The sequence below is a fragment of the Notechis scutatus genome, chromosome 7 (genome assembly GCF_049901735.1).
Source record: "Notechis scutatus isolate UNSWTSFEM ecotype Mainland chromosome 7, rNotScu1.2, whole genome shotgun sequence".
Classification (NCBI taxonomy): Eukaryota; Metazoa; Chordata; class Lepidosauria; order Squamata; family Elapidae; genus Notechis; species Notechis scutatus.
This window is the reverse complement of record NC_142015.1, coordinates 25,430,998-25,458,825: the sequence shown is the minus strand read 5'-3', so window position 1 is coordinate 25,458,825 and position 27,828 is coordinate 25,430,998. Positions and strand designations below refer to the sequence as shown.

The window sequence follows — 27,828 nt, the reverse complement described above, 5'->3', positions numbered from 1 at the left end:
CTAGACTAGCCAGTTCCCAGTTCCTGCAACCGTTCATCCTATGTTTTAGCCTCCAGTCCCCTAATCATTCTGGTCGTTCTTCTCTGCACTCTTTCTAGAGTTTCAACATCTTTTTAATAGTGTGGTGAACAAAACTGGATGCAGGATTCTAGGTTTGATTCCATTGGATGCCATCCCTTGGCACCACCCCAGTTTGCTTTAAGCTCCGCCCTCAGAGTTCACTTGCTCTACTCCATGCATGGCCAGAGAGCCGGAACATTTCATCAGCCAGAAATAATTCATTTTCATGCCAAAAACTGCTGAACCGTCAGCCATGCTGGAGGATGCTGGAGAGTTTGATGAGGCTGTTTTTCCAACACACCCTTCAGAGGGAGATTGAATCACTCGCTTTCTGCACTTGTACAAAGTCTTGAAGCACAAGGCAGCACAAGGGGCCGATTTTGCACAGCATATAAATCACACTCACGTGAACAAGTAACCGAGATTAGACAAGGCCACCGCCACCCAAGCTTTGCAGATGGTACAAAGGGAGCTACTGACCCGATGGTTTGGATTTTACATGGTGTTTTTTTTCTGTACCCCCATTTTTGATTTAAAGCTTCAACTTGTTTTGCTACGTCACCCAGTGCATTGAATGGCTTTCGCCCTCCAGCTCCCAAAAGATTTGCACCTAGTTGCTGTTGCTTTGTTCAGACAATTAAAAGTACTCCAAATTATTGACATTGTATTTTAAGAAATTTGAGAGGTGGAATCAGTGGAGAACGATAGGGAAAGGGAAGATATGCACAGAAACATTTATTGCACTGAGAAAATGTAACCAAATAGGCGAAATCTCTTTGTACGAAAAGAAATGGGTACAAAACTTACAAACCAGGTTAATTGCAGAATTAAACTTGGCTATCAAATGCAACTTGAGCTCAGGGTGCCCTCTAGTGGACAGAACCTTCTATGCTCCATTACCGCAAACGTCAGCTCATGTGGGAGGGCCCTCCCCCCTTCTGACCCCAATTTCTTCAAATTTGGCTAAAATGCACCACATTTTCTTCAAATGTCTCTTGCAGCTTGAACCCTGCTAGATGGACCCTCTGCGTGGACTGCTGCTGAAGGCTGGGTTTTTCCAGCAGAGGACAAGGGACATGAAGTGACAGACTGCATAATGTTAGGATGATGCCATCACGAATCCTATGATTTCATACCGTATTGGCTTGCATTGGATGCTTCTGGGATGGCTGGTCAGTTTGGTAGTCATTGCCGTGTTTCTCAATCTTGACAACTTTAAAACAAGTGGACTTCAATTCCCAGAATTCCCCAGCCAGCATTTATGCTGGAGAAGGGAGGTTGAAGCAAACTTTAACTTAATTATCTGTAGCAGTCGGAAGATGCAAGCCAACCCAAGATAAAAATGGCCAGTTCATCTTCTGCATACCAAAAGTGACTGCAGGAACTTGCTAATCTTTCTCTCTTTGGGGAGAGTTGAAATAAGTTTCCCTTATTTCAGCTTGGAGGGGAGGAGGCAGTGGTGGTATTCAATTTTTTTTTTTTTACTACTGGTTCTGTGGGTGTGGCTTGGTGGCCATGGCTTGGTGGACAGGGCATGGCTTGGTGGGCGTGGCTTGGTGGGCATGGCAGGGGAAGGATACTGCAAAATCCCCCTTCCCTCCCCACCCCACTAACCTGCTTTCCAGCTCTGTTCTCCTGTGCAAAAGGACCACTCCTCCCCTCGTGACTTATGTGAGCATGGAATTAATCCATTTTTGGGGAAGTACAAAACACGGAACTGTGGACAAGCCAGCTTGAGTTGGCCCAGTATAGACTTGAGAGGCACAGGCAGGCAGAACCCAACCAAGGCTTGTGTGCCGTGTAGGCTTGGTTAAGTGTCTTGTGAATGCAGCTTTGCTTTAAAGCAAGGTCGCACCTTGTTCAAGGCCAGCAGCCCAATTCTTCGGATCACATTCTGGAGACGGCATTCCAAAACGTGTGGAGCCAAGATGAAAAGAACCTCCTGGCTTGCTTTTTCATTTGACATGGATGTTTTCAATTAAATGGAAACACAGGGTAATTCAATATACCCTGTTTCTCCAACAATACGGCCTCCCCTAATAGGAAGTCCCAGCATGTTTTATAGGCATGAAATGAAATTAAGCCCCTCTCCCCAAATTAAGGCCTATATTAAAACATGCGAAATGGGGGGAATGGTGGGGGGGCTTGCCGTTAGGAAGTACTTTTGTTGCACATCCGGATATGGTGCTGCCTGCGTTGACCCCGATACGAAGTGCCCCACCAACGCCGAGGTCAACATCCAAGCTGTCGCCGCCCACCCGCCCGCCCAAAGATGCAAGGGCGGGAATTAAGTCACCCCCGAAAAGACAACCTAGCCATTTTTGGGGGGCTCAAAAGAAAATAAGACCTGGCCTTATTATATGAGAAACACGGTACTTAATGCAAGATGTGGAGTTGAGAATCTTGGCCCATCGAATCACCCAAGAGTTGGAGTTGGATATAACTGAATCATCATCATCATCATCATCATCATCTATTTCACATCTATATATTTTTTTTTCCTCACGGTCACGTTTGGGGAGGGCCACAACCCAAAGCTTTTTTTTGGGAGAGGGCCATCTGTACCTTTGGGTTTCACATGGCACAGCTCTGTTCGGTCACCATAATTTCCATAATTGTCATGAGGATTTTGGTTCCTGCATTCCTCCCCATAAAAACCTCTGAAATCAGGAAGGGGCCTCGTGGCCAAAGAGGGATTGGAAATTAAACCTCTTTTCGTGGAGAGAGAGCTGAAGAATTGGCCGAGAGCCTCAAGCCCACCCTTTGGAGGACTTCTGATTTCAGGGAAGGAAGAGGTGGAATGGAACTCCTTCCCTTTAGAAGAGACCGTTTGCTTAGCGGCTGTCATGACGGCGCTGAAGAAAGCGACTTAAAACCAGTCCTCATTCTGTCACAGAACTTTGGGATCAAAATTCGGGCTCTTGGGAACTGCTGTGTATTTGTAATGGTTGCAGCCTCCCAAGGACATACGGCCAGCATTTGCCACCTTCCTAGCCTGTTTCTGGCAAAGTCAAATCGGGGAAGCCCAATTTGCAAGAATCATTTAGGCCTGCAGTGATTTGCTAAACCACAGCGACACAAGTGGATGTTTTGGTTGTAAGTCGAGGACTACCTGCATTAGGGTGATGCTGGAGAAAAGTATTGGTTTCTCTGTGGTGCTCTGGGCCACCGGGAATTAACAGAGACCTGTCCCCTCCTAATCTCCTAGTTTCAATAGGGTCAGCTAAAGGGTATTGCACCCCCGGGTCAGAAAGGGACTTGGGGCTCTTGACATAAACCAGGCCCAGGATGTGAGACTTTAGGATGCTGGCTGATTTCCTGGTCTGCCTCTCAGGCAAAGACGGGGGAGTTCTGCCAGTAGGAATAGACGAGGAACCCGGTGAAGATGCTGTCTGTTTTCACGCTGGAGTAGAAGCCAGTGTACTCGCCTACTGCCACCTGCACCCAGACTTCGTCCTCAGGTTCCAGCCGTACCAGGCTGCCTCCGGACAGAGAGGTCGGCTTGGGCCAGTTGCCGTAAAACTGGAAGAAGGAGGCAACCGACTTGCCGTTCTTCATGATGTCGAACTGGAGGCTCATCCGATAGACGGTGGCGTGCACGGTGAAGTAGTATAACCCTGGGATTTCACACATGAACTTGCCAGTGTTGCTGTCATAGTGGCCTTGCTCGTTAATCAGGACAATGTCGAAGACGATGGGCTCGTCGGGCAGCGGGGGGCTGCGGGACTCGGAGCGCTTTGCACTGAAGGCCGAACGGGGTGCCACTGCACACTCCCCCTGGGCTCCCTTCTCCCCTGGGAGCCCGTTGCTGCCGGGGCTGCCTGGGTCCCCTCGGAGGCCTGTCAGTCCTTCAGGGAGAAAAAGTAAAAGCAGAGTTGGGTGAGAGCAAGAATGGAGGGTTAAACAGGAGGAAGGAAGGAAGGAAGGAAGGAAGGAAGGAAGGAAGGAAGGAAGGAAGGAAGGAAGGAAGGAAGGAGAGCTTAGAGATGAAGGAAGGAAGGAGATGGGAATGAGAGGGAAGGAAGGAAGGAAGAAAGGAAGGAAGGAAGGAAGGAAGGAAGGAAGGAAGGAAGGAAGGAAGGAGAGCATAGAGGGAAGGAAGGAAGGAGATGGGAATGAGAGGAAGGAAGGAAGAGCATAGAGACGGAAGGAAGGAGATGGGAATGAGGAAGGAAGGAAGGAAGGAAGGAAGGAAGGAAGGAAGGAAGGAAGGAAGGAAGGAAGGAAGGAAGGAAGGAGAGCATAGAGGGAAGGAAGGAAGGAGATGGGAATGAGAGTAAGAACGGAAGGAAATGGGAATGAGAGGAAGGAAGAAAGAGCATAGAGACGGAAGGAAGGAGATGGGAATGAGGAAGGAAGGAAGGAAGGAAGGAAGGAAGGAAGGAGAACATAGAGGGAAGGAAGGAAGGGAAGGAGAGTTTAGAGATGAAGGAAGGAAGGAAATGGGAATGAGAAGAAGGAAGAAAGGAGAGCATAGAGATGGAAGGAAGGAGATGGGAAGGAAGGAAGGAAGGAAGGAAGGAAGGAAGGAAGGAAGGAAGGAAGGAAGGAAGGAAGGAAGGAAGGAAAGAAGGAAGGAAGGAAGGAAAGACTGAAGGTTCAATAACAATTGCAGCACATATTTAAACTGAGTCTGTAACATCAAAATGAGGTTCATCATGAGGGTCAGGGACCATGCTCATGATTGCATACCTGAACTCCCACCTCTTTATAAAAAAGGGAGGTCTTCAATTGTGTATTCACCTCCCCATCCTGCTGCTTCGATGTCCCCATGCAGACACCTCGCCTGGTTAAAGTCTTCTTTTTTTTCTGGGTCTACGAATATAGTAAATTTGATGCCTGTCCCAGGTTCCTTTGAAACCTCTTTCATGTATTGGAAACCTGTCATTACATTCTTGTTTCCTGAGCACAACTCTTGAAAAGTTGGGCTGATGAATAACATTTTTCTCACTCATTTCCCTCCTTAAATTGGGGGTCCCCAATATTGGGCATTCTGAGATTTGGAGAAAAGTTATTCTGCCCCAGAATCCTGAAATGATTTGATCCCAGCAGAAAAGTCAACTTATTATTCCATCCCTTTTCTTACCTGGATGGCCAGCTTCGCCCTTCTCTCCCTGAAGACCTGCAGGCCCATCTCGTCCATCACGACCATCCCTGCCGGGCAAACCTTGGTGGCCGTGAGTTCCAGGTGTCCCGGGGAGACCAGGCTGCCCCGCGCACAAACTGGGGATCTTGTTGTCTTCCAACAGCGCCACCTCCTTGGCCAGGGCGAGGAAGAAAAGAAAAAGGAAGCGCACCTGCTCCATGTTCCCGAGGCCTGAAGAATCGGGGAATCACAAAAGTTGGAGATCTGAAAGGTCACTCTAGATCAGGGGTCGCCAACCTTTTGGCCCTCAGGGACCACCAAACTCATAATTTTAACTCCCAGGGACCACTAACCGGTTCTGTGGGTGTGGCCTAATTTGTGGGTGTGGCTTGGTGTTCATGTGACTGGCTGGGCATGGCTTGTATGTGAATATTATGAATATTTATATAAATATTGATTTTTTATTTAAAAAAAGAGCAACTTTTACCCAAAATCAGGCAAAGCAGGCAGGCAGATTGAGTTGCTCACAGAATCATTCAGTGATCTATCTATCTGCCATCGGCTAGCTCAGTCTCTCAAATTTGCTTGCCGTGAGTCTGCACTGAATTTGTTTGCAAGCAAACCTTCAGTCCTAAGGGAAGCAGAGCTGAAGATCTAAAGACTAGCTAGAAAGCAAGAAATCCAACCATTTCCTGCTTCCTAGCTAATCTAAATCTCCAGGCACAGCAGAACACCTGATGGGCGGAAAAAGGAAAAATAGCAATTTAGCAGCCAAGTTTGCTGGGTAAGGATTGAGTGAGTGGGGAAGGTTCCCGCAGGCCATGTGGGCGGTGCAGCCTTGTGTTTCTGCGCAGCCTGGATTAATTGCTTTGGGCAGGTGCTCTGGGGGTGAGATTTCTCTGCGGCCCACCAAAATTTTCTCATGGCCCACCAGTTGGCAACCGCTGATCTAGATCAACCCCGGGGTGTGTGTGTCGTCCAATCATTTTTGCAACCTAATCTTAGGATTAGCCCTGGCTGCTGCTATTGGAAATTAGAAGAGGAAGAGAGACAGGCATTGTTTAGCACCCAGGGGGTCATGTTTGTGTGTTTGTGAGACTGTGAAAGTGAGTAAGGGAAAGTGTGTTTGTGTGTGTGAGGGTGGGGGGAGTTTATCCCATCAGTGGAAAAACAACCGTTTCCTTTTTGCCAAACTGCAGCAGGGCACAAGGAAAGACCACACTTTCTGCACATCTACATATCTGAATGCATTGATTTCTGCTAAAAAAATATATATATTGATCGGTCACTGAGAGTTTTTGATTCATTCATCAGGAAAAGCAGAGTTCCAGTCGATGCGCACGAGTGCCTTTGCCTTTAAGAGAACATCCCCTCCTCTTTCAGATTGGAGTTTAAATACTTTCCTGACAGGCCAGATTTCCACCCCGAGCCTCTCCCGGCATAAATGAACCCAAACACTGAAATTTACAAAAAGTTTGACTATGAGAGAGCAAGAGGAAATGGATGAGGATTCCTCAACACCCAAACCCCAACCCCTTTCCAAAAACGCCTTTCAGCCAACCAGGATCGATCCCTGGCATATTTGATTCAACACCCCCCACCCTCTCCTCCAACATTGCAAGCTCTGGCATCCTCCGGGGGCTCCGGATGTGTCTGCATTTCCTGTGCTGAGTTTGCTTTTCAAGGCACAAGAAGCAAAAAGCTGCCTGGGAAGAAAGAAGCGGTTCTTTTTCCTGATAGCAACGGAGGAAGGCGCTGGATACGGAGATGGGCTGCATATCAATCAAATCGAATCAAATAAGAGATAGATTAGATAGATAGATAGATAGATAGATAGATAGATAGATAGATGTTAGATAGATAGATAGATAGATAGATAGATAGATAGATAGATAGATTGATTGATTGATTAATAGATAGATAGATAGATAGATAGATAGATAGATAGATAGATAGATAGATAGATAGATAGATAGATAGATAGATAGATAGATAGATAGATGATAGATAGATAGGAAGGAAGGAAGGAAGGAAGGAAAAGAAAGAAAAAAAGAAAGAAAAAGGAAAAGCTGAAGAAGCTTCTTGGATGAGAAGCAAAATGTCTCCAAAGAAAAAACAGAAAATCCAGAAAAAAAAAAAAAAAAGAGAGAGAGAGAGAAAGGAAAGGAAACTGTGATTCTCCTTCAAATCATCCTTGGGCTGTCTAATTCACTCTCTCTCACCCGAGATCCTCCCTTGCAAGGGAGAAAATGGGAGGAAAATCAAACAGGTGCCCTTAAGTTCTTCGGGTTAAGGAACCGAAGAAAGGAATGTCAGGAATGGGTAAGATCTGAATCTCTAATATTTTGGGTGGGGGGGAGACCACCGGGTGGATCCTGGGGGGCGTAATTTGTCTCCCAACAGCCCCCACCCTTTCCTGCTTAAGGGCAAAATAAAATACCAGAAGCCCCTTTTCTCCTGTGTTTACTTTCCTTGTTTAATCCCCCACCGGGATGCATTTTGGCCAGCCAGACATCCAATCAAGGACTTCCAATGTTCAATCAGCAAACTTTCGTGTGTGTGTGTGTGTGTGTGTGTGTGTGTGTGTGTGTAAACAAGGCTGTGCCCCCTGCCTATCCGAAGCAATACAGCCTCAGCAGATTCCAAACCCGCCTTGCGCTGACCTAGGCTCCCATCTTTCCTAACCAGCTTGGCTGGGAATGATAGGCTCTGCAGTCCAGACCTCCAGAAAGTCCCAAGCTGGAAAAGAGGGGCCCCCAGTACCCCAAGATGGGGAGGAAAAGGGATCCCCGGCCCCAGCAGCTTTGGGGAATCTTCTTTGCACATATGCAGATATTTGGGGGGGCAGATTCCTCCCTTACCTGGTTTCCCTTTGGGGTTTTATCTCTCCTTGCTTCTCCCCAGGAGGAACGGACTTTCCGAACGGCCAGCTGGCTGCTTTTGAGGGCTTTTAGGGAGCTCCGCCGGCCGGCCTCCCCCCCCCTTAGTTCCCTCCTCTCTCTCTCTCTCTGTCTTGGTCTCTCCTCCCAAAATTTTTAAAGGAAATGAGAGACTGCCAAAAACTACATTGCAAGGGAAGGAACAGGCTGGTGTTTGAGCAGCACAGCCGGGACGCTAGGCAGGGGTGGGGATGTGTGGATAGGACATCCCATCCGGATGTCCCTGGGATAGGTCAGGAGGAGAAGAGAAAGGAGGAAGGGTTTTTTTTCCCCCCAAGGATATGGAAAAAGTCATGGACAAAGGGAAAACCTCCATAAAAATCTGTGTTTCTCAACACTTTAAGACCCGGGGACTTCAATTCCCAGAATTCCCCAGCCCTGGTGTACTGTTCTGCTGCTAAATAGCTCAATGGCTCATCACCCTGATCAAAATGTGATTGTTGTAAGCATCACATTTCTAGTTTTCTTCTGAGTTGGAAAAGAGCTTTCGGTATTTCTCAACTCGGCAACTTTTAAGATGCCTGGACATCAACTCCCAGAATTCCCCAGCCAGCCTATGGCTGCAGCATCTTGGGGAATCACGTGATCACCATTTGTGACCTTCCCAGCCAACTTCTGACAAACCAAGTCAATGGGTGAAGGCAGATTTGCTTACCAACTGGAAGGTTCAGTGAACAATTGCAGAGGTTCACTGAACAACCTCGAGAAAAAGATTGTAAAATCAAACGTGACTCGCTCAGCAACACAGCCATGGAAATTCTTGCGATTTTAACTCAAGGACTACTTTAAGTGAATAACTCACTTTGTCCTGTTTGTGGTGGGCTGTTACCCCTGGAGAGATGCCACAAAAGGCTGGCATTACCTAAAATTGTGCCTCTTGTTTGGAAAACACAGTGGCAAAGTTTCCTAACCCACGCAGTGCCCTAAACCAACCACCTCAAAGTTTTGTGTTTTGCCCCGGTCATAGAGCATGCTACAATCACAGCAGGATTTTCACCACAAGCTCAGCCACAAACAGTGCAACCCTGTTATGTCGTAGCCAGACAGCTGAATGTGTGCCAGGGTTTATACAGAACGGTGTCTGCATGTCTGGGCATCAGCTGTGGGGACACAACCACCGAGCATGGGAAGAGGGCCTTTTGCTTATAGAGTGAACATAAGAAATTTCTCGACGTGCATTGAAAATTAACGGGAAAGGATTCCTGGCTGTAAGTTCAAGCAGGGTGGGGTCCCAGCGTAGACACACAGATTTCTGTCTACAAGCAGGGAGTCAACCGAAGAACACTGAACAGCTTCCCGCAGAACGGAAGCACAGAAATGAAGCCTCGGAAACTTCTGAATGTAGATTGTGTAAAGAAGGTTTTTTTGTTCATGTGTACATGCATGACGCTGAGCTTGTTGATCAGAAAGGTCAGCAGTTCGGTGGTTCGAATCCCTAGCGTCGTGTCACGGAGTGAGCTCTCATTACTTGTCCCAGCTTCTGCCAACCTAGCAGTTTGAAAGCACGTAAAAGTGCAAGTAGAAAAATAGGGGCCACTTTGGTTGGAAGGTAACAGCGTTCCGTGCGCCTTCGGCATTTAGTCATGCCGGCTACATGACCACGGAGACATCTTCGGGCAGAGCTGGCTCTTCGACTTTGTAACGGAAATGAGCACCACCCGCTAGAGTCAGGAACGACTAGCACGTATGTGCAAGGGGAACCTTTACCTTTATGTGCATACATACCTGCTTTATAAGATGCTCCTGCGGCACAGCTGCCCTTATTTTTCCATACTCCCCCTTCTGACTGCCAATAATCAATATCTGATGTTCAGCCGTGGAGGAGCTGAAAGGGTGGAATTGACAGGAAATGTTGCAGAAGGCAAAAGACCCTGTCAGCCCTCCCCCTTCCTGTTCCCAGGGGGTTTTCTCCCCCACCCTCCGAGCAATTGGAAGTTCGCGAACCCTGAATCTGTCCAGGCTTCATAGTTTGGTTAGCGCATAATGTGTGCTTGGATGCTGCTCCCATCCTTTCTCAGTACACCTGGAAGTCATTCATTTGTCTTTGCCTGAATGTCGTCTGGAGTTTTCCTCCCCTTAATCCATGAAATAAAATCCATGCCCCCTTGCCTGCTGACACATAGGACACTCTGTGTCCTGTGTGTACCACTATACACCATGCATGCGTGTTCCACTATTGGCAGCCGGGAGCAGTTGGTTGCAATTTTTTTATAGGCTGCATGTGGCAATCAGGAGAACTTCTGGGTGTTTTCCCAGCTGTGATAGCCACATCTGGATGAGGTCACCCCCTAACCATTGCAGACGCTGCTCTTTGCCAGCTGTCTCCATGAAACTCCTCCCTGCTGTGGAGTGTGTGTCTGCATGTGTTTCCCAGATGAGTGTGTCCTTCTACTGAGGTCAGAGGAGACACACCAGACGGGGTAAGGCAGTTCAAGCAGGAACCCATCCACCCATTGACCAGGAAGGAGACAGATGTCCTGCTTTCCTGATCCCTCCCTTGACACGAAAAAAAAATAATGCAAAAGGGAGAAAATGTGGTTCCTTTGGGCTCGATTCTCCAGAGGCAGTGCAGATCTGGCTTTCTGTAAAAGAAAATGTGGAAACGTTTTTGATTTGACGTTGAGACTTTGGAAAAAGTGCAAAGAAGAGCAACTAGGATGATCAAAGGCCTAGAGACTAAAACATATGAAGAATGGTTGCAGGAACTCTCTCTCTGTGTCTCTGTTTCTCTGTCTCTGTCTCTCTGTCTCCGTCTCTCTCTCTCTCTCTCTCTCTCTGTTTCTCTGTCTCTGTCCCTCTGTCTCCGTCTCTCTCTCTCTCTCTCTCTCTCTCTTTCTGTCTCTGTCTCTATCTCTGTTTCTTTCTTTCTTTTCCCCCCGCCTTTTGCAGGAGCAGATGGTGAATTGTTTCCGTGTTTACTCAAGAAGCTATGAACAGTTTTCAAAAAACTATATGACTAATTGGTGGACTCTTTATTAAAAACTGGTTTTTAAAGGGTTCCGCTAAGGATTGATTTCATGATGCCAGAAGATGATGCAGCTCCTGTGATGTTATAATTATTATTTTATTATTCTTATTATTTTTAAATGGGTTTATAAAGCTTAATCGATGTGGAAGCCTCGTCAGAGGGAGGCTGTGGCTGCTCCGGACTAATCTTGGAAAGTGCTAAGCATGGTCAAACTCAGCCCGTCGTTGGACATCATGCTTCGAGCAAGGCTGGGAAGACGAAAAACCCTTCTAGAAGATTCTTGGTTTTGCCAACAAAACATCACAGATGTGCCTGCAGAATCAGCAGGAGTTGAGACCGAGAGTGACTTTCTAATTGTACAACCCTCACTTAGTGGAAAAAGCTGGCTCATGAAGTGTTGGGTTCTCCATGGTCGCAGATCTTCAGAAGTTGGATGGTTATCTGTCATAGGTGACTTAGTGGAAGTTAGGTTAGATGCCTTTTGAGATCCCTTCCAATGTCATGATCTAGGATTCTAGGACTTGATCCTTGATCTGTTTGCAATCTATAATTTGATAGAGACAGAAGTGGAGTCCAGAAGGAGAGTCAATGAATGGGTCTTTAGGGACGATTACTCCCCGGAGATATGTTCGACCGCAACTGGTAACAGCTTGCTGCAAGATCAACAGATCAAAGGATCTTCTGGACTGGGACTTCTCCTGGCTGCCTCCAACTGGTCCTCCCTCCTTCCTTCTGATCCAGGCACTGGGTGGGTGGGGGCCCTCAAGGCAAGAAGCACTCCAGAGGGTTGGTGGAGTCAGGCAGGATGCTACAGTTCAAGGGCCAGAGGATGTCCAAGCGGGCCAAGGGCTTTCGGCAATGCTCTTCCGCCCCCAGACACACGGAGCGACAGGGCTGCAAGGTGCCCCCTTCTGGGATGCACTTGGGGACAAAGAGGCTGCAGATCAGCAAACGCAGGTAAGGGTAGCATCTGAGGTCCCGCAGCACCTGAAAAAGAGGGGGCTGGGCTCAGTCAGGGGCTGGGAATTTAGAAATTCCTTTGTTGCAGGTCTGAGTTTTACCCATGTTGCCAACTGGACTGCCCTCTTGAGGGACAATACTACCGCACAATTCACTGGCTGGCCCCTCCCTGCCCACTCACTCCTTACCTGGCATGCATGCCATCCAATTGCCTGCCTTGTGCCTTTGCCTAATTTTTGGTAAGTAGCTGTTTTTCCTCCCCCCCCATCCAGCTGTTCTGACTATCAGCTGTGACTTTAGCTTAGGTAGAAAGCAGGAAATTGTTGGATTTCTTTCTAGCTAATCTAAAGGCAGAGCTGAACCTTCCTTAGGACTGAAGCTTCTATTTTTCAGTGCAGATTCAGGTAGCAGATTGCAGAATGGTAGATCTCTGAATGAATCTGTGATTCTGTGAGCTCCTCAATCTGCCTGCCTGCTTTGCCTGATTTTGGGTAAAAGTTGCTCTTTTTTAATAAAAAAATTCAATATTTACATAAGTATTTACAAATATTTACATACAAGCGATGCCCACCCAGTCATGTGGCCACCAAGCCACACCCACAAATTAGGCCATGCCCAGAGAACTGGTTGCTAAGAAATTTGAATCCCACCCCTGGTTGAAGCATCCTGGGATCACATGATCACCACTTGTGACCTACCCAGCTGCCTTCTGACAAGCAAATTCAATGGGGGAACCAGATTCGCTTAATGACCATATGATTTAACAATTGTAATGATTCGCTTCCATGGCAAAAAAAAAAAAAGGGTTGTAAAATTGGACGTGACTCACTAACAACCGCCCTGGCTTAGCAAAACATTCCTGACTGTGGTCGCAAATCAAGGACCATCTTTAAAGCTGCTGTGTAGAAGTCATTCTCATCCACATATTGTTAGCAAAACATGGAAATCCCGCCCAGTTCTTGGTATCTAATTATGCAGTGGGAAATTAACCCTGAACCATCCCTGTGTTGATAGTTTGAAAGTTTGAGATTTGCTCTCCATGCAACACCCACTCTGGAGATGGCGAGTCTCTTCCCACGGACTAACCCCCCCTTTCTCCCACCTCTCTGTCCTCCTGCCAGCCTCACCATGTAGTCTTGAAGCAGCTCCTTGGCACTCTGCTGATGGGGGATCATCAGCCAGATGTTGGGGAAGGAGGTGGAATTGTAGCTGAGACCTTGGCACATTTCTATCTTGATGGGCTCACAGGAGGCCTCTGCTAGTGGGGGGAGAGAAGAGAACATCTCAGAGACTAACCAGAATACAATTGTAAAGAGTTGAGTTGTCCTCTGCTTTCGTGGGGAAGAGGACTACCTGCATTGAAAACAAAAAAATGTGAAAAATGGAGCCAGGTTGTCCTCCAGAGTTCACACGTCTGGTTTCCTGTTGGTGCATCAGGTTGGTTTTTAGGTTTTGCTCAACGTCATTGGACCAGCCAATGAAAAAAGGAGGATGGTGGGCTGGATGGGAGAGAGACTGTAGTTGACCCTCCAAGGAAGTTGGCTTGAGATCAGAGGTGAGGCCTGAACTGTGGATGGTGTGATGCATAGTTCTGCAAACACCAATGAAGGCAGCTTGGTCCATGTAAATTACTCACCCACTGAGTACATTACTCACCCACTGAGGTGGAAGAAATGCTGGTACAGTTGACTTCATCACTTCCATCTGGACAGTTTCTCCAGCTGTCACACACAAACTCCTGGGCCACACACTCGCCATTTCCGCAGACAAATTCTAGAGGTCCACATGTTTCTTGCATGGGATGATGGGCGGGGAAAAGAGAGAAGAATTTAGAGAAAATAATTCCTTGGACTTTCAAGATCAGTGTTTCTCAACCTTCAAAGCTTGAAGATGGATGGACTTCAACTCCCAGAAAAGTCCACCCATCTTTAAGGAGTTAAAGTTGAGAAACACTTCTTAAGTTGGTCAAGATGTCTACTTAGAGTTGAAGTCCACCCATCTTCAAGCCACCAAGGTTGAGAAATACTGCTTAAGATGGAGAAAATGTCTACTTGGAGTTGGAGTCCATCCATCTCCATGCTGCCAAAGTTGAGGAGCATTGCTTAAAATAGTGAAGAAGATGTCTACCACCCATGGCCTTTCTCTTTGAAGCCAGAGATTCCCAGAAGAAATCCAGATTATTCTCGTGCCTTGCTTGAAAATAATCGCCTCAATTCTTCAGTTGAAAATAAAAAATCAGAGCATCTGGAAAAATGCACTGCAAATAGCTCAGGCACAAAGCTCGGTCTTAGCACAACCTGTTGACCCCAGCATGGCCAGAAAACCTTTGACAAGTGTTTGTCTTCCACTTAGATTCATCGATTTGAAGGCAGGGATTCATTGACACCAGATTGCCATCTCCTCAATCTCAGCTGAGCTCCTGCAGAAGCTGGCTGCTTGAAGCAGTGATTTATTAACTGTTTAGCCTGTAAGTGAAGCGGTCATGCGTGAAAGTTAATGTTTGTATCTTTCAAAGTTGGATTCCAGGCAACAGTTTACAGAAGGATGAGCATTTTGTCTGATTAGATCACCTGCCCACGTGGCCTGCACCTTTAACACACTTGCTATGACTTTCTTGCCAACACTTAGATTAACACAGTGGAAGACACAGGATGTCCATTTACACAATGCTTAAAAAAAAGGAACAGAAGGAAGTGCAACACATCTTCAAGAGAATACCAGAGAAGACACCAGTTTAGGTCATTTCCTTGTTAATGATTTCTATTATTTTATTGTGTTGTGCAGCTACACAATTTATAATGAAGGCTTTGTATCACTGCAGGGATGGTGGGGTGAAGGCAGAAGAGGTAACACAATCAGTTCAAAAAGCCTGCTGAGAATTGAAGATAACTTTTCGTGCTTTTGCAATTAGCCAATGCCTGTATCAAAAATTTGCACCATTATTTTTCCAACATCAAATCCCTCCATCCATCCCTCCCTCTCTCCACCCACTGACCCATCCATCCATCCATCCATCCATCCATCCATCCTTCCATCCTTCCATCCATCCATCCATCCATCCATCCATCCATCCATCCATCCATCCATCCATCCATCCATCCTTCCATCCATCCATCCATCCATCCATCCACCCATCCATCCACCCATCCTTCCATCCATCCATCCATCCATCCATCCATCCATCCTTCCATCCATCCATCCATCCATTCACAGCATTACTCCTTAACCTTGGCCCCTTTTAAGAGGTGTGGATTCAAACTCCAAGAACCTCCTCCACTAGCAAGGCTGGGAATTTCAGTCCACACATCTTAAAAAGTTGCCAGAATTGAGAAATGCTGATCTGTCTGTCTTTCTATCCAATTATGAAATTGTAAACACAATCCTTCTGCTTATATAAACACAACCCCACACATCTTGTGGATGGGGAGGACTTCTCAAAAGGTCTTTTTAGTTTGCCTGGGAAAATGGAACCATAATTACAGGAATCAAGAAACCAAAACTGTGTTCCATCTCAGAAAGAACAGAGATTATAAACAAGCGACCACAACGCTTCTCATGAGACTTGGATCAAGTTCAGCCTTTCTCTACTTGGCTGGGACACCTGAATAATTTATAGAGAAGGAGGAGGCAGAGGAGGAAGGAGGAGAGGGGAGGAGGAGGAGGATCTTTGGTGCTTTCTGAACTTGGTTGTTTTCTTGCAGATGTTTCCACTGGGGGACATCATCAGTGTACCGATACTGTTCCCTAGTTTGATCATTAAATGTCTGCAAGAAAACAACCAAGCTCAGAGAGCACCAAGGACCCCACATGAAATCAATATTCCCACCAACACTGACAGCGTAACCTATGATATATAAACAGAAGACAACCCCGCTTTCTAGCACTAGATGAAGTTACCTAGTTGGATAATGAAACCTCTTCAACAAAACCACCAAGTTCAGAGAACACCAAGCACTCCACCATTCTACCTTGAACTACAAATATTCTTTCTGCATTTTCCTTTTGTTTCCTTTTGATTTATTTCCCAGGGCAGCTACCCATCCAATCATTAACCCTGCTTAGCTTCCCATTCCAGGTCAGGTCTGCCCCACTTTTGGGGGGCAAGAGGTGAGCAGATGACTAGCTGCATCATTTAGCCTCAACAGAGCCACCATTACCTACTTTCACTCAGGTTTTGGGCACGGTAGATAGCAATGAACCCATTATCCGCAATCTCTTCGTCAGCCACGAACAGGATGGTCATGATGTGCTGGGATGAAGTCAACACAGGAGGCTTATTGGAGTTGCAGAATCTGCAGAGAGTAGAAAAATCAAACTCAACTCTGGAAATGTGGGATGGTTACTTTAGGGGTCAATGCAGCCAAGAACCTGGAGCCAAAGTGAGCGTGCCCATATGGATTTTTCCATAAGGAGCACAGGAGTGTGTGTTGATCACATCACAAATGAGACCATTCGACAACATTTTGGTGTGGCACCAATTATAGAGAAGATGGGAAAAGGCCAGCTCTGCTGGTATGGACACGTCCAGAGAGCAGCACCTTCAACCATGGCCAAGACTGCCTACCAACTAGAAGTCAATGGCTGATGACCTTGCGGGCACTCAAAACAGAGGTGGCAAGACACCATCAACAAAGATATGCAAGCAGTGGGCCTGCGTCCCAAAGACGCAGCTGACCATGCAAACTGGTGTTCAATGATCCAAAAGATGGACCCTGCACCTGCAGGATTACACTAGGAAGAAGAAGAAGAAAGAAGAAAGAAGAAAGAAGAAAGAAGAAAGAAGAAAGAAGAAAGAAGAAAGAAGAAGAAGAAGAAGAAGAAGAAGAAGAAGAAGAAGAAGAAGAAGAAGAAGAAGAAGAAGAAGAAGAGTGTGTGTGTGTGTGTGTGTGTGTGTGTGCAAGAGTCCAACTTACCGACCCATGAGGCTGCTGGCCCCCATGGCGGCACTGTCGTACACCTCCACAAAGTCAAAATTGCAGTCTTTGTGGGACTCAAGGCTGAAGTTGTAGAATTGCAGTTGGATCACGTGGTTCACAGGCACAGAGATGTGCCAGAGGCAAATCTGGAAGGGAAGAGAAGAGAAATCTAGGAGATAAGCGGAGAGGGGAGGGTGAGGAGCTCCATGCTAAGAAAGAGGGGTGTTACAAGGGGTGGTAAAAATCTGGAAGAGAGTCCCAAACCTTTTCATCTAGTATCCCCCTAGATACCTTTGAACATGTATGTATCATTGGTTGGGAGGAAAGAGGGGCATGAAGACAAAGACCTCAAAATTATGGGAACTGGACTCTTCTTTTTTGGTTGGAATCTTCAACAATATGAACATGAAGAATTAATCCAAAAGAGTTGGGATGAAATGCTTTGCTATGTGTTGACCACGGGATCTTTGTATGGGACTGTTTTTCCTCCCTTACTCAGACTCCATCATTGTAGGAGGCCCATTTTTTTTTAAACCACTAAGGTTTAAATTTCCAAGTGAAAATTTCTCAGACTCAAAATTTCTCTCTCTGTCTCTCACTCTTATCTTCTATCTATCTATCTATCTATCTATCTATCTATCTATCTATCTATCTATCTATCTATCTATCTATCTATCTATCTATCTATCTATCTATCCGGTAGAGCCAGGTCCAATCCTTAAAGGCCAGGCTTCCCCAGAAAGGGATACAGTGATAGAGTTGGAAGGTGAGACTTCTGGGGCAAAATGGGTCCCCAAGGCCCAAGCTTGCCCCCCTCAAAAGTCTTCACTCACCTGTAGATGTGGGTATGGTTTGGGGTAGTTTGGGGAGAAGAACTGTCCCTCCAGGCTGGTCAAGCTCCCACCACAACCTGGAAAGAGACAACCAACACCGTAGATGGTCATGGGTTTGTTACTGGCACTTTTCTGGTTATACCTGCAATATCTTCCCGTCTCTTTATTTTTCCAATTTCTTCTCTTCTCCTCCTGACGTGAAGCAGAGTCACAGTAACTTTTCCTGCTTGTGTGGGTACCATACCTGTATGCCTGGCACTGCAATTGGCTTCATCTCTGTTGTCCAGGCAGTCCTGATGACCATCACACACATAGGCTGGAAGAAGGCAACGTCCCTGGTCACAGAAGAATTCATCCCAGGAGCAGTTCTCTAGAATAAATATAGGCCTCTGGAAGTCAAGGAGTTAAAGGTTCAGATCAAACCCAGTCTATCTTGGAATTGGTTGCAATTGACTTGACTCCCTTCTTCTTCTAGATACTTCTGGCAATGTAGCTTTGCAAGAGTATGAAGAAGGAGGAGAAAAAGCAAGGAAAAAAGGGGAGGGGGAAGGAGGAGTGGTGGTGGAGGAGGAGAAGGAAGAAGAAGAAGAGAAAGAAGAAGGGAGGAGATGGGGGAAGAGGAGGAGGAGGAGGAGAAGAGATGGAGGAGGAGAAAGAGGAGAAAGAAAAGCACCAATCTTGTCATTGCTTGGCTCGTGATGCCCAAGTAACGCTCAGTCTTTATTCTACCCAATGTCAAAAGATTTTAAGCCAGCTTAAAAGTGCCACGCAAGCTGTCTTTTGTTTCCCTCACCAATTTAGAACTTTCCCACGTTCTGAGGATAAAATTAGCCAATGCATCCATGTGACTCTGAGTAATAAATCAGCGCTGAGCTAATTGTGAATGTTCGTTCCGCGAAACATTACGGCAATTTTCCCATTTGGTCCTTGATACGAGGGCAACCGTTGTCTTCGTCGTGAGACAAATCAGTATTCTCTTGGGTAGCTGATAACTGGAGAGACAGCCGTATCCTGAGGTCTTCTCCAGTCTCCATCCCCAACCATGATGCATTTGATACCCTATAGCAGGGGTCCCAACCGCCGTCCGCGGACCGGTACTGGGCCGCGGAACAAGCCTTACCGGGCCGCTGGTTGCTGGGCGCCGCCATCTTTTTGGTAAAAAAGCAATTTTTCGTCAAAAGATGGCGGCGCCATGTTGGTGAGCTTTTCCGGGTAGAAAGCCATTTCTACCCAAAAGCTCACCAGAAGTGCTGGCGCCGCATTTGACGAAAAATCACTTCCGGTGACGTAACCGGAAGTGATTTTTCGTCAAAAAGATGGCGGCGCCCAGCTGACGCGAACCGGGCGCGGCGCCCAGCTGACGCCGAACCGGGCCGCGGCGTCGAAAAGGTTGGGGATCCTGCCCATAGTCTACATCTCTTCTTAAAGCTGATGCTAAGCTGTTTTGTGGGCAGGAGGCTAACTTTTGCTATATATCCGGACATTTGAACGTATGAGAACATCTCAAGAAGGGGGTCTTCTTTGGAGACGCTCTTTACATCTTCAGTTCTTAACACTTTAAAGCAGGGGGCTCCATCCTTGGCAACTCCCAGAATTCCTCAACCAACCAAGATTGGAGACCCCTGTTCTAGGACACTTAACTCAGAAAGAACAACCATAAATAAAATATGTCTTCCATTTTCCCCACCGATTTGACTAGCACAGAGATCAGCTGTAACCCTTTCCCTGGTCAAATTGGGCTGTGTTATTGCACTGATGGGTTTAAATATTGTCTTCTTCTACCTGGTCAGTGAGTGGCTGTTTTTTTTTTTTTTGCTTTAAATGTCTTCGGAAGTTGCATGGTTCCAATCTCTTTCATGTCATTCCCATTACTTCAGGCATAGAAAATCATGGTTCCATGTTAAAACAAAACAAAACACCCAACTCCCTCCCACCCAAAAGCAAGTTTCCAGCAGCCTCAAATTCCTCCCCATTCAAGAAATAGCCGGCACTTACTTTCACTGGGGAGGATGGCCCGGTACCTCGCCGTGAACCCTGAGGGGGCAGTATTATCATCGGACACAAAGCCAACTTTGATCTGGTTAGAGTTGGTGTTGATAGTCGCTGGGGCTACAATGCCACAGTACCTGTAAAAGTCGCCATGTAAGTAAGGGAGCAAGGAGCTGTGGAGCCCCGCTTCCCCTGGAGAGAAATCTACAGGCAGTCCTCGTGCAGTGACCATTCACAGTTCTGACAATATTGAAACAATAATTTCACAATGACCAACCCTCACAGTTACAACCTTCACAGATTTGCACAACAAAGCTGAAATAAGATCCTAAGCACCATTGGGGTTTCAATTAGTGACTGCTTCACTTAATGACTTAACATTTCCACTTTTCCTTTGGCTGTTGGAGAGCTGACCACCCTTCCATCATGTATTCTCAGCTGGGCATCAGAATGAGATTTTAAGGCTGAAGTAGATGACACCAAATTGGATGAAATGCTGAATTGGATCATTGATCATTTCAACATCGATTTAATTTCAGATTAATTTCAGATTTACAGAGTTGGAAGGGACCTTGTAGGTCATCTAGTCCAACCCCCCCCCCAAGCAGGAGACCCTACACCATTTCTGACAGATGGCAGTCCAGTCTCTTCTTGAAAGCTTCCAGGGATGAAGCTCCCACAACTTCTGCTGTTCCATTGGTTGATTGTTCTCACTGTCAGAAAATTTCTCCTTATTTCTATGTTGAAACATATTTGTAAACGAGAAATTAAGGCGAGGTTTTTTTAAAAAACCAATTAAAAACTCTCCTTCTAGAGGGATTTACAAGGTTCGAAAGCAAAATATGGAAAAGCAATGGCATTTGAAAGTTTAAGACATCCCACTTGAAACAACGGATATGGAAGTTAATTGCCTCCTGTTCATTCCTTATTAGTCTAATAGAATTTGAGTAGCTCTTGGTGGATTAGAGAGTATAAAAACAAAATGAACAAATCAATAAGTAAGCAAACATTTCCAGCTCTCACCACTAGGGGGACCATAGGCAAGAATAAATAATCTTCCTTAACATTTATCCTACCTACTTGGTTACAGGATATGCCTTTTGGCATTGCTCTTATCCAATTCAATGGCGAAGTCCTTAAAACGCAGGTACTTTCTGGTTGCTGGCTTGTCTCAATCATCCGGATGGAGGATCCAGAAAACTAAAATCCATCCCATCTAGTAGCTAAACACATGTAGGCACACTGAGAGGTCCAGTCCTCCTCCTCCTCTCTATGGTATGCTACCTACCTGGTACTCCCGTCCCAAAGGGAGAGACTATCTGATTCCTCGTAGATTTCCAGCCGGTCGTAGAAGCACAGATCTGAAGCCTCCAAATCCATGGTTTCTATTTTCAGCTGAATCACCATCCCCAACTTCACTTGGATGTGCCAGTGGCAGAGGACGTTAGGTGGGTAGGGATCGGGGTAGTTGGGAGAGCTAAAGGTGCCCTCGGGGCCTCCAAGTTCACCTCCACACACTACGGAAGAAGAAGAAGGAAGAGAACGAAGCAACTCTTCAGAGAAAGAACTATTAAATTAGAGCAGCTGGCTTGGACTCAAGACCAAGCAAGGATGTTGACATGGTTAGAACATCACCATAACCTCACCTCTTCCAGATATGTGAACACACATCTTTCATCCTCCACCAGCATGGCCAGTGAAGACAAGACAAACACACTTTTTGCAAAAAAAAAAAGAAAGAAAAAGAAAAAGCTCAGTGTGTGTTGTGAACGTGGTTGGGAAGCTTACAAAGCAAGGCATTGTGAGGACACAGCTCTTCTACTTAGCTATTCCACATCTGTATGTGTTAGAGACTAGATTCAGTGAAGGTCAATATTTTCCTTGATGTTCTCCAAATATTGGGTTAAAGTTCCCAGCAATGGCCAGGCTGGGTGGGAATGATGGGAGTTAGAGGGCTTCACATCAGACTGATGGATTGAGCGACCTCATAGTGTGTTGTGGGCTTATTTAGTGTATGACATAGAGCAGTGGTTATTGGAGTGGTACGGTGGCCTAGAGGTGGAGCTCTCGCCTCACAATCAGGAGGCGGTGAGTTTGATCCTAGTTAGAGGCAGATATTTCTCTCTCTGGGCACACTGGGAATATATCCGCTGAACAAAACTCCGCATTGGTGACAGGAAAGGCATCTGGCCATGAAAACATTCTGCTAGCTCCATTCAGTTGCCCAGACTCCAACCCACAAGGGAATATGGGGGTCATTAAAAGATGATGATAGAACAGTGGTTGTCAACCTGTGGTCCACGGATGCCTGGTAGGGGGCACGATCTCATGACATGAGGTCCGCGAAAGTTTGAAGAAACTTTATGATTTAAATCTTGAGTGAAGTCTTGGGATGGCCATGGTCTGTGGCCACAAAAGGTATTTAAAGGGTGGGGGGGTCCATTGTGAAGAAAAGTTTGATATGGAGCACATGGATAACTAATAAAATTATATTACTATGTGCTCCTTCTATACATGTACATATGAGATAGAAAGGTGTAGTCCAGTGGGCTCCTGTGCCAAAAATTGCACACGCACCAGTGCACATGCGTCAGTGCACACGCACTCGTGTGCCAACACCCAGAATGCAATGTGTGCCCCCTCCCCATGCCCCCTTGTGCACGCATGTGCAATCTCCTCCCCCTTTTACCTGCACTGCACCTCACAGATGATTTTTTTTGGCTGGTTTGAGACCTTTTTCTGCCTCCCAGAGGCTTGGAAAAATCCTCTGCAAGGCTTTTCAGGACAAATTATAGGCCCGTTTCATCACTTCCGGTATTACAGGAAGTGACGAAACGGGCCTATCATTCATCCTGAAAAGCCTTGCAGAGACTTTTTCCAAGCCTCTGAGAGGCAGAAAAAGACCTCAAACCAACTGAAAAAAAATCAGCTGTGAGGCGTGCACATGCACAGTGAGGTAAGTTTGCCTGTGGCTTACGTGCCAGCACAAATGCCTCTGAGTGCCACTTGTGGGCATGCATGCCATAGGCTCACCATCATGGGTGTAGTCCATTTTGTAAAGAAATCATCATCATCTTTTAACGACCCCATAATCCCTTGCGGGGTGGAGTCTGGGCAACTGAATGGAGGTAGCAGAATGTTTTCATGGCCAGATGCCTTTCCTGTCACCAATGCAGAGTTTTGTTTAGCAGATACATTCTCAGTGTGCCCAGAGAGAGAGAAATATCTGCCTAGACCTAGGATTGAACTCATAGCGTCTTGGTTGTGAGGTGAGAGCTCTACCTCTAGGCCACCGCACCACTCCGAATTCAAGAAATGATATATAAATTATATATAGTTATACATAAAGCTACATTTTAAAACATGCTGATTCATAAAAATGGAATAGATGTTGTCTATGAAACACCGTATTTTTTAGATGGAGAAAGTCTGCCTTTCTCCTTCTTGTAAGTTCTCAAGTGGCAGCTGGACACTATGAGGTCCAGCATCGGTCGAGGAACACCACAATCCCAATCCCCAGGCCAAACAAACCAGGTTAGAGAAACAGCCCCAGCAGTAACCGGTACTCACAAGGCCCTGGATTTGTGGTTCCCTGAAGCTCTCGCTGGGAAGGGCTAGTGGTGGAGATGGGGTCCCAAGAAGTCCTCCTGATGGAAGTGAAGGTGACATTGGCGACCTTGTGCCCAAGGAAACTCTCAAGAGTGGGCTTGCTTGGAGGAGGGGACTTCAGCTCTGTCTCCAGGAAAGAAAAGAGAGAGAGAGAAATTGACGAGGAAAAGAATAAAGACACCAACATTGGGAAAATTGGGCCTTGAAAGCTCCGTTCCTTGTTCTCGCCCACTCCCTGCCTTTTTCAGCCTGATTCCTATACATGACTCCTGAAAGTCAAAATGTACCTTTAGAAAAATAAATTAAAGAGCAAGAAATAATACCTGGGGTTTAAGCTTTTGGAGAGAATTAATCACACTGAGTCACCAACTTGCCAAAAATAAAAATAAAAATCCACCCTTTGCCAGATCAATCCCAGCTCCTGCTTTACACCCCGCCATCTGCAAACAGGATCCCAGCCCATGGGGAGGCAGGATTTTAGGTGAGAAAGGAGTGGGGGCATCCCATTTACCCAGTCATCTTCCCAGTCCCATTTTCCCAGTTCAGCTCCCGCCCACTTCAGCTGGGGTGGCTAATGGAAAAAGGAGTTGTTGTGTGAAGACTACAGGTCCATTGCTTAGAGCAGTATTTCTCAACCTTGGCAGGTTGAAGCTGGCTGGGAATTCTGGGAATTGAAATCCACCCATTTTCAACCTGCCAAGGAGCTACAACCATAGGGGATGGATGAAGAAAGGACGGCTCTTCAAGACTGAGATCCACTAGAAGGTCTGATGGACATCTGGGGAATTCTGGGAGTTGAAGTCCATCCATCTTCAACCAGCTAAGGTTGAGAAACATTGGCTTAGCTTCACCCAATGGGGATGGTTGAAGAAAGGATGGCTCTTCAAGATTGAGATCCAACAAAAGGTCTGGTGGACATCTTTCCATGTAGCTGTTGACATGAAAAGAACAGGCTGTCTTAGCCTATTTGGACCTGAAAATAAATCCCTCTTTGTGTTCAAGAATGTTGGCTTCTTGGATTTTTTTTTAAAATTGTATTCTTTAAAAACAAAAAATACAAAAATCTCATTTCCATAAACAGTTATTGTGTCATTGTATATACATGTTTCTTATTTTGTGACTATACATTATTTTTATCCTTATCCTTCACCCATTCGTACCACCTGTCCCATGTTGCAGAGTATTCTCGATCCTCTTTGCCTTTCAGTTCCATAGTGAATTTATCTAGTTCAGCGGAGTCCATTATTTTTTGAATCAAAACTTCATCTGCTGGTATTTTATCACTCTTCCCATTTTGTGCTAACGTGATTCTTGCTGCAGTTAAGATGTGTACAATAAGGTATCTTTTATCTTTACTCAAATTCCCTTTGATCATACCTAATAAAAACGTTTCGGGTTCCAAATTCAATTTATATTTTGTAATCTCAAAAAGCCATCTCTGTATTTTCTTCCAGTATTTTTTGACCTCTATACATTGCCACCACATATGGAAAAATGTTCCTTTCTTTTGTTTGCACTTCCAGCATTCTGGTTTCAAGGTTGGATACATTTTCGCCAGTCGTGCCGGCGCTAAGTGCCATCTACAAAACATTTTATATTGATTTTCTTTGAATGCCATCGACAAAGTCAGCTTCCAGTTCTCGGTCCAAGTCTTCTTGGAATTAAAGTGCATGACCTTTGGGGTCTTGGTAGCACAAAAGGAGCAAAGGGCAGCCCCAGCTATGGTGCCCTGCCTTTGTTGCCCACATAGCTTCAGGGAGACATCATGGTGCCACCACCGGCTTTTGCCACCACCAAAGCAAGACCGTATTGGCCCAGGATGGGCTTAAATTGCAGGAATGCCCCTCCAAGACCCCACCCCTCAATCCAGAACTTACGGTAGGTGACTAGGATGCCCACAAGCAATGCCAGGAGCAGGAGAAGCAGAAGGGTCAGGATGGTCACACAAAGCCAGGAAAATTTGCAGTCTGGCTTGAATTTCTTGCTGGCCGCCTCTCGCATTTGCTGAGCTGCAGGGTAGGAAAAGCAATTTGGCCGTCATGGTACCCCTACCCACCGGTAGGTCGACCTCCCACTCCCTTCCTGGGTGTTCTGATGACCTCTTGTGATAGCCCCAAGAAGGACCTCTGGAAGAGAGACTGGAGCAGAAGACTTTTTACATGTTGCTCTAAATCCAGAAATCAGAAATCCAGCCAAAAGCCAAAGAAAATCTTGCAGGACTTGGAGATTTTTCCTTCCTTCCTTCCTTCCTTCCTTCCTTCCTTCCTTCCTTCCTTCCTTCCTTCCTTCCTTCCTTCCTTCCTTATCTTTCCTTTCTTCCTTTTCCTTATCCTTCCTTTCTTCCTTTTTCTTATCTTTCTTTCCTTTCTTCCTCTTCCTTATCTTTCTTTCCTTCCTTTTTGTTATCTTTCCATCCTTCCTTTTCATCCTTCCTTCCTTTTCCTTATCTTTCCATCCTTCCTTTTTTTATCGTTCCTTCCTTTCTTCCTCTTCCTTATCTTCCTTCTTTCCTTTTCCTTATCTTTTTGTCCTTATCCTTCCTTCCTTCCTTCCTTCCTTCCTTCCTTCCTTCCTTCCTTCCTTCCTTCCTTCCTTCCTTCCTTCCTTCCTTCCTTCCTTCCTTCCTTCCTTCCTTCCCCTCCTATCTCTCCTTCCTTCTTGCCTGCGTGCCTGCCTGTTGGACTTCAGCTCCCACAACTCCCCCTGGGCAGCATAGCTCTGAATTCTTCTGTCTCAGTGATGGAAGTTGGAGTCCATCCTACTTGGATGTGGACAACCACTAAAATATAAACTAACAACCCTGAAATGATGCACCACAAAACCATCTCCTCTATAACTATTATCCTTAAGAGATTTCTATCCCAACCTTGCTTTAGTACAAGGGTCTTCAAACTTGGCAAGTTTAAGACTTGTGGACTTCAACTCCCAGAATTCCTGAGCTAACATGACTGGAGGAGGAGGAATTCTGGGAGTTGAAGTCCACAAGTCTTAAAGCTGTCAAGTTTAAAGACCCCCGCTTTAGTACAACTCAAGGCAAGATTCATAATGCTCTCTTTTGGTAACAGCAACTCCCTGGCGTGGTGGGTTGGGCTAAAGAAGACTTGAATTCAAATCCTCTTGGTTTTCTAGGCCAGCCTCTTCATTTTTAACGCCAAACTGACTCTCCCCATCTTGTTGACATTGTTATTCCATCTTAGCGCCCCTCCAAAACATAGACTTATTGCTACCAAATCCATTGGCGGTGAGTTTGGCATCATTGCCCTTTTCTTCCTCCCGCTGGTTCTGGGTCAGCGTCTCGCCATCCTCCTCAAACACGGGATTGGAGAACTCAGTCAGCAAGTTCGGTGGCAAAGACAGCACGACAGTCTCCTGGGGCATAGAAAATGAGGCATTTTAAATCTGTTAAGTCTCCTGTAGTCTCCCCTCCCTTTTAAGTAACCCTCCGTTTTTCTTGCAAACCAGTTTTGGCATTTTGGAGTCGAAAAAGGACAGTCCCAAATAATAAAAGTGCACTTTGGGACTGAGTAGCCCCACAAAATGTCAATTAAACCCACCAAGCAGCAGAAGAAGCCAGAATGAAAATACCGTACAGCCCTAACCATGTTCTAACTGAATTTTGTGGGGTTGTCCTTAACAGGGGTTCCCCAGGAAGGAAAAAAAGGTCATTAGGATGGCCACAATCATGCAACACACAAGGGTTGGACAATGGACATTCCCTGGTCCTTGTTGGATAGAGATATGGAGCTCAAAGCATTCTCAAACAGCTGGTCTTCTGCCTACCTGGTTTTGATCCTGTGCCTCTGGTTGAAAGATCACCTCGGTGAAGTCCTTCATAGCCAGGAAGGAGGCTGGGGGATACGTGGACAGGATCCCTGCCTGTCTGGGGCTGCCACATGTCCCCCCTTCCTGTGGCATCCGGCTTTCTGCAGTGTCAGTTCTCCCAGGAACCTTCTGATGTTCAACGCATGGACCAGAGGTTCTTGTCCTTGGTGAAGGCTGCCCAAAGGGTGAGATGATGGCCGCAAATTGATGGATTTTTTCCCTTTCCCGGTGAGGGCGATGGGTTAATTCAACCAACTGGCCCTTGTCTTCCTTTCAAGACCACAGCTCATCCCTGGCCAACCGAGCGTGGGGGAGAAGGGACTGGTTAAGCTGCTAGGAAATGAAAGAATGTGCAAGCATGAAAGCCACTAGGCGCCCCAGCGCCTTAATCCAACTCAGCTGAGGACATGGCCAGGTCAGAGGCCCTGGCATGGGCTACGGTGCTTTTAAAGACACAGCACTGCCCAGCTAGACCAGGTCTTCTAAACAAGCAGAACGTCTCTTAAAATGGGCATATATTTATCTTTTCCAATTTGGGTTGGATGTTAGAAATGGTGGTGAAAAAGAGTTGTACTTTTGCAGAGTAGATCCTGCTAAATATAGTGCAAGTGTCATGAAGGGTCCCATAAACAAACAAAACAGGATG

At 46.2% G+C, this 27,828-nt stretch overlaps 2 protein-coding genes across 4 annotated transcripts; both read right to left on the bottom strand.

Annotated features, from left to right (window-relative positions):
* Window positions 1-775: 775 nt before the first annotated feature.
* On the bottom strand, window positions 776-8,127 carry C1QTNF5 (C1q and TNF related 5). Its single transcript, XM_026687972.2, has 3 exons — window positions 8,008-8,127; window positions 5,147-5,377; window positions 776-3,908 (listed from the first exon to the last, which is right to left on the bottom strand). Exons 2-3 carry the CDS (start codon window positions 5,364-5,366, stop codon window positions 3,391-3,393), a joined length of 738 nt encoding a protein of 245 aa, XP_026543757.2. The 5' UTR covers window positions 5,367-5,377; window positions 8,008-8,127; the 3' UTR covers window positions 776-3,390.
* Window positions 8,128-11,042: 2,915 nt separating this feature from the next.
* MFRP (membrane frizzled-related protein) lies at window positions 11,043-27,546 on the bottom strand. Of its 3 annotated transcripts, none has more exons than XM_087970163.1 (13): window positions 27,141-27,546; window positions 26,588-26,729; window positions 25,238-25,369; window positions 23,322-23,483; window positions 21,040-21,268; window positions 19,758-19,888; window positions 18,007-18,132; window positions 17,763-17,839; window positions 16,927-17,075; window positions 16,175-16,305; window positions 13,670-13,804; window positions 13,141-13,271; window positions 11,043-12,040 (listed from the first exon to the last, which is right to left on the bottom strand). In XM_087970163.1, exons 1-13 carry the CDS (start codon window positions 27,273-27,275, stop codon window positions 11,816-11,818), a joined length of 1,905 nt encoding a protein of 634 aa, XP_087826289.1. In that variant the 5' UTR covers window positions 27,276-27,546; the 3' UTR covers window positions 11,043-11,815. The 3 variants fall into 3 exon arrangements, with proteins under 3 accessions (XP_087826289.1, XP_087826291.1, XP_087826290.1); XM_087970165.1 differs by having other exon boundaries at window positions 18,007-18,078; XM_087970164.1 differs by having other exon boundaries at window positions 13,141-13,268; window positions 27,141-27,545.
* Window positions 27,547-27,828: the final 282 nt, after the last annotated feature.